This window comes from Dysidea avara, chromosome 4, assembly GCF_963678975.1.
Source record: "Dysidea avara chromosome 4, odDysAvar1.4, whole genome shotgun sequence".
NCBI classification, from domain to species: domain Eukaryota; kingdom Metazoa; phylum Porifera; class Demospongiae; order Dictyoceratida; family Dysideidae; genus Dysidea; species Dysidea avara.
Window position 1 is genome coordinate 1,147,858 of NC_089275.1, and position 10,054 is coordinate 1,157,911.

The 10,054-nt window shown below is 37.0% G+C and overlaps 1 protein-coding gene across 1 annotated transcript in view; it reads left to right on the plus strand.

The window, feature by feature from the left end:
- Positions 1-2,952, plus strand: part of LOC136252826 (vacuolar protein sorting-associated protein 18 homolog) — a 36,303-nt gene extending 33,351 nt beyond the window's left edge. The window contains exons 24-26 of the mRNA XM_066045402.1: positions 2,305-2,371; positions 2,692-2,750; positions 2,803-2,952. Coding sequence (XP_065901474.1) covers positions 2,305-2,371; positions 2,692-2,750; positions 2,803-2,866 — 190 coding nt within the window. The 3' untranslated portion in view covers positions 2,867-2,952. The remainder of the gene's footprint in view (positions 1-2,304; positions 2,372-2,691; positions 2,751-2,802) is intronic.
- Positions 2,953-10,054: the final 7,102 nt, after the last annotated feature.

Below are 10,054 nucleotides of genomic sequence, written 5' to 3' on the forward strand. Positions count from 1 at the left end.
ATAAATTGGCTTTTATGCATGTCCTCAAACAAAGCACTGTAACTGTCGAACCAATAACTCTATGGCTACACAATTTGTGCCATTGTATTTGTAATGTAATAAGGAATAAAATAATACCTAGGGGTTTACCCTTCGATAAAAGTATGGGGTCAAAACTTGCTAAGAAACTACACATTTACTCAATAAACCCACATGCAAATGTATATTTTCAGAAAATGGTTAACTCCCTCCCAGTTCACTGTATCAAGCTGGAATAAACACTAGTAGCTTGCCAATCATGGTATATAAAGATCACACGAGTCAGACATGTATAAAAATGGCTACCAAACCATGCATGCATTCTCGAGGTGGGGGGAACCAGACATCATTTTCAACATACCATAACAAGCTAGTGAATGTTGTTACAGTGATTGTCTAAGTAGTCCAACAGGTGTAATTCCAGTGATAGGTGGCTTTTGGACTAATGTAGTTACAGCGATTTGTGTGAACCTTGCAAAAAATGTGCCAGACAGATGGTGCTTGCGCTAGTGGAATTTTATCAGTTTAGATGTCAAAAGTAGCTGCAAGTGTTTTAGTGGTACCTGATGACAATGGTTAAGACAGGAATCATTTCTTTTCATAGCTGAGTGCCATTCCAGTACGGTACAAAGTCTATAATTTACTACTGTATGAATATGCGCATGCATCAAATTCGAATAATTTTTTTTTTGCAAGGTTCATGCAAACCGCTGTAGACAAGTTTCATACACTGCTGGTTTAGAAGCTATCACGTAATAATAACAATTGTGAGTATTTTGAACTTTATAAAAATAACATCGGTGTATGCAGATGTAAGGGTTAACAGTGTAGCTGGGTTGTTTACCAGTTGTAATGTAATGCTGGTAGTAGCTGCTACTGTATCCACATTGGTCAATATAACAGCTCACCAGTTATGAGCATCTGTGTGCTGGCTTGGTCACTAAAGTGCTCAAATGAGCTAGTTTGGTGATATCTATTGATATGCTCTAATAGAACATACATCTGTTGACGAAATAGAACAGTCATTTCTAGTGTTGTGGTCCTACACGTGCTCTCTTTACAACAATGTTGTATGCTACACATCCTGGCCAAATACTGTACATACACTCTGTATGGGATGCTGTTGTAAAGCCTCCAAACTCACTTGTACTGAACATTTTAAAGTCTTCACAGTCTTTATGTTTTGAATTGTCTATAGAATATGTTCTAGTTGTTTGAGCATAGTGCAGAGTTTAACTGAGTAGTGCAGTAGTGGTACTATCATGTATTTATTATATCAATTCCGTGACTCATATTTTGGTATGTACTAGACTTTTTACAGTAGTGGGGAGCAACATTGTACATCATGTTACCTGGTCCGTTTCAGTTACACACTTAACCCTTAAACCCGCATAATCCAGAAAACTTGATTTTAACTTAATAAGTACACATGTCTTGCACAAAGCGCTGTAACTTATGAAACATCCATCCTATGGCTATGCAATTTACGTCATTCTACTTGTGATGTAATAAGGATTAAATTGATACCTAGGGTTTTACCCTAACGCTAAATGGTGAGGCCAAAACTAGCCGTGAAAATAACTTTTTGGTAAGGAAACACGCAAACCCTTTACATACCATTATAAAATGTTGCTCCTATCATCTTGCAGCAACTTCCATTTGATTCGCCATTAAATTGTCTATCAGGCCAATATGACTCACGTGAGTAAACCCATAATCGAAATTAGGCAAGATTTTGAAACATGGAGACATGACTTGTCATTGTTCATCACATCATAACAAGTAAGTCACTATAGTTAAAGTGTTCATTTAACCTTCTCCAAGTAGCCCAGTAAACAGACTTTTAATAAATGTAGGCTGTAAGAATTAAGTTATCCCACCTAGTGTCACCATGCATACCCATATTGTGTAAACATGCATTTCCGAAAAGTTCTCTGAGGGTTTCAGGGCTAAGTAAATAGTTATTGTTCCTGTAACCAACCCATAGTAGTACACAACATGACTGAACATTATCAGAACAGGGACCAAAAGTATTGTTTGTAGAGATTTCTTTCTCTGCTGATGTGAATGTTTTGAACAAAGTGGATGAGAAGGTGGCAAAGTATTGACTTGTGAATATCACCTGTGTTATTTTGATGATTCTGGGGTAGTGTTGTCTTACTAGAGCTGAAGAAGCTACCTTTAGCCAAGTATCGCAAGGCACCATCTTTAGGTCCTGTTACTTGTACTCCAATTTGTATCTGTGCAATTATCTCATATATCATATTATTGTTTGTATTTACACAGACAAAAGCTGGAAGAGTTAATTCAACTCCACTCCAATGTTTCAGCTTCTGAGCAGAGCAAATTAAAGGTGTGTATTATGTGATCAAGAGGTCGTAATATAAGCTGTGGTATAACCTGTACAATGACCAGAGGAGGGCTGAAATGACGTAAGCGCAATCTAAATTCTTTTTAATTGCTAAAGACAGGAAACACCTTTTCATGTGTATAATTCTAGGTATGTAGACAGGAACAATGCCTCACTATGTTATGTTGTCCACACCTTAAGTAGTTACTGCCGAAAAAGGGCGCGTTTCAATGACACTTAATGCTCTTCCACTGAATTATATGAGCTTGAAAAATTCCCTAGTGTCTGTTCCATATAAGGTGTCACTGTATAACTTGTTGTAGGAGCAAATTGATGAGATTGTGTGTGCTGATTGTCTCTTCTGTGGAGAAATCATGATCAGGTGACCACTAGTATAATGTGCAGGTTAAGCCACACCCCTTTCTTCCCTGCAGGTTAGTTGATCAACCATTCTTTACCAAGGAGGAATACGAAGAAGCTCTCAAGAGCTGGAGGTAGCCACTTCTTCTCCAGTGAAATTAACAAGCCTTAATTTTTGTAAAGTTGATGATGTCATTAAATTTTTGATGATTGTGCTATATGGACTCCCCTTGGTTGACATTATCATCACTTCTCTGTCACCAGTAGAGGTGTTAATTTGATCAGAGGTGTGTGTTTGTACAGACTATATGGATTGGTGAGGTTGTAATCCATACCTCTTGGTGACACAAATTAACAAAAAAAAATCTTGGGTTTTTTATCATACAGTACAATAATTCTGTATAGTAGGGACCACAAAATAGTAGGCGTGGCCCACAAAATAACCAGCCTCAATTTTCCTTGACAACGAAGCTTAGGTAAAACTAAGCCCAAACAAGCTTTCAGATCGACCCAAAACGCGTTCAACAAGTTGCTACGGAGTTTTAAAAATAATTTGATGGAATTTTCTACCGACTGTTGCCTTCAGACAAGCATAACTCGATAGCGGCTAAGGGTATGGGCTTTATTTTTTCACTGTTCGACATTGCTTTGGCCCGAGAGGTGCCTTTTGACATACCATAGTATGTATGATGCACTTACCAGTGTCCTCCTTTTTGTCCCATTCATCTTTGCTAACAGCGAAAAGTGTCAATTTGGTGATAGCACATGATGGCATCTCTTCATAACGGAAATTGTCTGTATTTTTCATAGTGGCTGTTTTGATTGCAGAAGTGCTTTTCGAACAGTTCTCGATTTGTACTGCTGTGTAATGGGTTGAACACAGCTGACAACAAAGCAAACAGGTACTTCACTTTTCAGACGATAATTGATTTAACTGGGGCGGGTGGCACCATTACTTTCAGTATGCATGGGTTGCAAAAGTGCTTGATTGATTGATTGATTTTTTATGTAAACTCCAATATTCGGCATTCCATTCTTTCATACAGGAGTGTACATAAAGTAATTAGCTACAAAAACAGAGAATTTACAGCTACAAAATTAATACAGTTACATAAACAATAGTACAACACCAGTGTACATGGTACCATCCCATGTTGTTAGGTAATATTCTTGTCTAGCTTGTGTTCAAAATGTTCATCTTCCTGATTTTTGATTGCATGTGCGTGCACTTGTTGTATTCATCATTCATGACTTTCTCTCAGTTGAGGAGAGAAGCTTGTGTCCCATTATAATAATGGTGTGATATAAAGAATTATAGAGACAACCAACTGTGCACATGTTGCTCTGAAAGATAGGTTGGAAATTTAAGCAAGTAAATACAGCAAGTCTCTGGAAGAGTGGTTAAAGATTGGAATACTCTAATAAAGCAGTCACCATATGTTGTAGAATGCTCACAGGTAAATTTTCTGTGAGCATATGTCTACTTTTGATATGCAAACAATTAATTAATCATTTTATTAGTGCAATAAATTTCAGTCACCTTTCAACATATTTTAGCCACTTTCCAACTCCTGTGTACCTGGTTTATGTGATGTCACCTAGCAGATTACATCACTCACACATTATGTATTTGAGGGGAAATTTTGGGGTCATTGACAGCTCATAATCATGTAACATGATTAGCATCCATTTCAATACAGGCACACTACAGCTAAATACTGGAAGCATAACTGACTGTGTATTCTGTCAGTATTTGTGTATTCTGTCAGTATTTGTGTATTCTGTCAGTATTTGTGTATTCTGTCAGTATTTGTGTATTCTGTCAGTATTTGTGTATTCTGTCAGTATTTGTGTATTCTGTCAGTATTTGTGTATTCATAACTGATTTTGGTATACTGCCAACATGTGGAGACTCTCTTACGCAAGTGTACTCATGTAATGCTATAATCTGGATCTTGAAAATGAAATTGATAAAAGAGAATTTATTTCTTACTGTTCCCTCTTGGTTTTGTAATTTATATTGTCTGTATTATGTACTGTACAGTGGAACCTCAGTTATCCCCTTAGGACCAGGAATGGTTCACAAGCCTGAAAAGTTCACATGTCCAGAAAGAACCTTAAAATAGCATAAAGAATTTTTTTAAATTTCAACTATGCTAATAACAGCCACTACTCTAGAGCAGTCATTTGGTTAACCAAGAATTCAGATAAGTTGGGTCTGGATTATTGAGGTTCTACTGTACTTGATTACTCATGTATAGTTTGTACCCTTTCTGCCGTACCTGTGTGTGTGGCTGTGCTTCTATGTTGCTGCTCATGTTAACCTGGAGGATGGAAATTATAAACACTGCAATTGATGCACGCATGGTCATAAGTAATCCTATAATTGTAGTAAAGCAACCTCAACGTTTGTAGTGGTAAGACACAGCATATATTAAGAATTTCACAAACTATTCCTTTACTTTCTATTATGTGCTGCTAGCAAGAGTTAATATTATTAATGGTAGTCCATTGGAAATGTCCTTAGTTCCTGTATGACCACATTATAGTCCATAATGAACCCACTGTGCCTTGCAGTGCTTCCGGTCTCCTGGTCATAATTCAAGCCTTGAGGGTGTCAGAAGGATTAAGGGCTTCTGTCAACACTAATGTTTCCAGGTGATGAGGGACAAGTAAAGTATATGCTCATTTGCCATCATGTCTTGATATGTTTTATTTATACAAATTTACTTCTATGGTTTAAGTTGTTGATGACACCTTTATAAATACCACTAATCTGAGAGTGTAAGGATTTCTCAACACCATTGAGTACTCACTGGAACAGCCATAAGTAGCTAACAGTAAAACAGCTATGTAACAGTTACAAGCTGACAAATCCTGATGTACGTAAGGTAGATCACAGCATCACTAGTTAATGTGTATAAGTAATACAAGTAAAGGGGCACACATTGTAATGATACAATATCTCATTAGCCTGTGCCAATACCTGTCTTCTTTGTTCTGGAGTATATCAGTCAGCAACATTATCATGTTTTCTGTGAAAACCTTCAATGGTAGATTTGATGGTACATTGTAAGTCGTCTTCAGTGTAGGGAAAGTCCAAAAATTCCATAATCCTTTTTAACTCTGTATGTAAAGTAGTGAGCAAGTTCTCATGTTTTATGGTAGTACCAGTTCATAACTACTTGATTTGTAATACATAGAGTACACAAAGAGACTTTTGTTTGTACGCTTAATTAAGAGGAAAAAATATGTGCTCGACTCAATATAATTTATATTATTAAATTTTTTTTGCAAAATATGGTTACAAAGCTGTAATGCTGCATACAAAATTAATTTTGATCGGAAGAGACAAGATGTTATGCTCACTACACATTTTGTTAGTCAGTGGTAATCAAAGTTATATTATTGCCAGGTATATGAATTTAACAAAATCTACATGATTTAATGTACACAATCAGTGGCAAATTCAGGTTGGGGGTGTCAAAGGGGATGGGGATGTGATTCTCAGTGTAGAAGACCATCTATATTACAGGTATTACAGGTTTTGTGACATATCTATGACTTCCACACACACACGCGCGCACACACACACATACATACATGCACACAAATATCAAACTTGTGCTTTTGCTACAATTGCACATGCATTCATAGTCTACCAAATTTCACCCTCATACTTCCTTCAGAAATGGTGGGTCTTGTTCTAGTCTCTGGAGCAGCTTCACTCATACCCTGTAAAGTAACAAGTGCATGCAAGGAGGTTAAGTATCACACAAAGGGGATGGGGTGTACTGAGGGGGTGGGGGGATGGGGTGTACTGAGCCCACCTTCTCCAGTATACCAAGATTTAGATACTCTAATAGAGCAGTCACTCTAATAAAGCAGTCACAGTATTCAAAGCAGTGTGTAGCGAGCTATGTAAGGATTTTGATGTAATTTATCAGTGATAAATGCATAATTGGGGAGGTGGGCAGTTATTGTCAGCATGTAATTGTAATTTTCAAGAGGGGGTCTACTCAGTAACCAAATACTGATTTTGGTGGAGCCTTGTGAGCAAAGAAGAAGAGTACAAAACACAAATACAACTATAGATACAACACCAAAAATAAACATGCACACACACAAAGCCAATACAAAGAAATAATACTTATATTAATGACATAATTTTTTTGAAAGATAAAACAGTAGTAGCCTCCACAACAGTTGATGCAGGCTGTGACCTTTTTAAGGTCTCAAACCAGATAATGTAGTGCGGACTAGTGCCATTTCATTTTGACCCCCCCCCTTTCCAAAAGTCTGGCCCTTGTACATAACACAATTATTGTTAGGCTACTTTAAGTGTATTGTAACTTTCCATTGTCTAAGCCTAAGAGAGTAGAAAACAAAATAATAAAATAAATAAAGACCATAGGTAAATTTGTAGTCCCCATGGACCCTCTTTGCACTCAAATACTTTTAAAATGAGGCAATGTGAAACTACTGAAATTTCACCACTCAATGTCATGGCTATATATATGAGTGACACTTAACCTCCTTGCATGCACTTGTTACTTTACAGGCCATAGGCGGATCTGAGGGGGGGCCAAGGGGTGCTGTGCCCCCCCTGGCCTTTCTCTTGCCCCCCTTGGGCTCACAGTTGATACCAGAAACTGGAATGATGTATTCATACTGTATTCAGAAGTATAGAAAGCAAATGGGCAAATAGAAGACAACAATTGTAAATGTACTTTACAGTTATACTGTACATTGTAAAGAAAGTGAGACATATAAGTTTGAATTTTTGTGCCAAGATCGAGATACTCTAATAGAGCAGTCACTACTCTAATAGAACAGTCACAATTGTAATGTCATTACAACAATACTAGCTATATAGCTACACCTTATTTCTATTTAGCACACTTTACCATCAAATAGGTTTTATCTCAATTAGGATAACTAATCTTTATATTATGCATTGTAAGCATACACTTTGTTAGCTAAATGCTATCAAAAATGCTCCCAGATTCAAACCTAGGAGGTCTAATTTTAAAATTTTTTTTGCCAACTACAGTCTTACAACCCTATGTCTATCATTCATCCAACTATACTGAATGAAGTTATGTAACTGAATATAACTTGTGTACTAGAATTCCTCTTAGTGGAATAAACCCTTTTGTACACTAAAACTTTTTGCCCCCCCTTGGCCCCCCCTGACAATGCCTCCTAGATCCGCCTATGTTACAGGGTATGAGAGAAGCTGCTCCAGAGACTAGAACAAGACCCACCATTTCTGAAGGAAGTATGAGGGTGAAATTTGGTAGACTATGAATGCATGTGCAATTGTAGCAAAAGCACAAGTTTGATATTTGTGTGCATGTGTGTGTGTGTGTGTGCGCGTGCGTGTGTGTGGAAGTCATAGATATGTCACAAAACCTGTAATATAGAATATAGATGGTCTTCTACACTGAGAATCACATCCTTATGCAAACTTAAGAATTACACATTTTTTGAAATTTGGTAAATTAAGTACTGTGGTCCCTCCACCATCAATCATCCAAACTTTCCATTATCCAAACTGTGCAGGTGACTGTTCTATTAGAGTATTTTGTCTAAAGTGCGTGTGTTCTATTACCCTAATTGAGTGTACGGGCTTGTATTATCCAAACTTTTCAGTTATCTGAACACACTCAGGGCCCAATTGAGTTCAAGGCTACTGCAATGTGTTGAAAGACACACTATTGTAACAGTTATTATACACATCAAATTTTTACATAAAAAGTAAACAACAAACTTGATATGTTAAGATTTTCCATTCTAGGGTTTTTTTTGCTATAGAATATTCTGGTCTTTTGCTTTCTCTTTTTTCTTTACAGCATCACAAAATCTGAAGCCACAGCTGCAGATGTCGGCCAACTGTCACGAGAGGATGTAATCTTACTCAACAACTACCTATTCCTAATGGGATGGCAAAATTTGATATGGCACATCCACCTTACAACAAATAATGATTAATGATTGTGATTGTTGGTTTTTTGCAACTAGATTATAACAGTGGATATTATAGATCTAAAAGAATTATTTTTTACAACTACCTCCTAATGTGAGACCGGGGGAGTATAGCTGCAGGTGTAGATGACCTTCCTTGTTTTCTTGTTTTTTATTGCAATGATCTCAATTCAAATGTAAATTTCTAGTTTTTATACTACAAAATTTATAACCAGAGAACCAGCACATCAAACACATTAATTGTGTGAGTGAACTCAAGTATTACTAAGAACAGCAAAGCTGGTTTTGGGTGACATTTCTGAGTAGGAAATTCCAAATGCTCATGATCCATACCATACAGTACTACCATGCTGCATGACAGAGCTTCTATTTCCTTCCCAAAATTTTGAGCAGACCTTTAAATGAGCAGGACCTTTACTTGAGATTTGGCCTTTTGTCAGCGTGACTTCTGGCATTTAGTTAATTCTGAATTGTGTTACAACACAATCGCTGCAGTGGAATAGTATCATTCAGTGTGCTAGTCAATAGTATATCACTAAGAATTTGCTTCATTAGGTCAACATTTGCTGCTCTGGCATTATACTTAATGTTATCAGTCTTCTTAGGCTCTGAGTAACACAATATATCAAATTGTATACAAATGTGGTCACTGTTTCCCAATGGTGGAAGATAGGATAGATTATTAATCATGTCCTGCTCATTTGTAAAAAACTAAATCCTATAAGCTTGGAGACTCATCTTGCCTGATCTTTGTAGGTTTGGTAATGTGTTGGAATAAGTCATCTACTGAGTCAATAAATGGTGTGAAATGGCAATTAGTGGTGGAATTGGATATTTAAAGATCTGACCAAGAGACTTCTTTGAAGTTAAATTCCCCACAAATTAATAAATGAGTATAAATGTTGTCAATGTTTAGTGGTAAATATCGATAATAGTTTAGATATCAATTTTTGGAGCTTTGAGACAAATGGCACCCCATAGGCCATGCCCCCACTTTTATGGGACAATATTTACAAGACATGTACAAGATCAAGATACTCTAATAGAGCAGTCACAGTATTCAGAGAAGCAGTGTAGCAAGCTAGCTATGCATGTGTAGTTTATAAATAGTTGGTGTAGGGCAGTTATTGTCAGCAGGTAGTCACCTTTTTTTCGGTCTTCAGTTTACAGCTGGGCTGGCCCCTTCACTCTTTGGCCTGCTCCACCGCCCCTGCTAACAGCCATAAGTAGCTAACAGGTGAATAGCTTTATAACTAACAGTTTAAAATGGAACTTTTGTTGAGCGTCATATTTCATTATGCAGTGGGAGAGGATATGGCTAAGTTTTATGTCACTCAA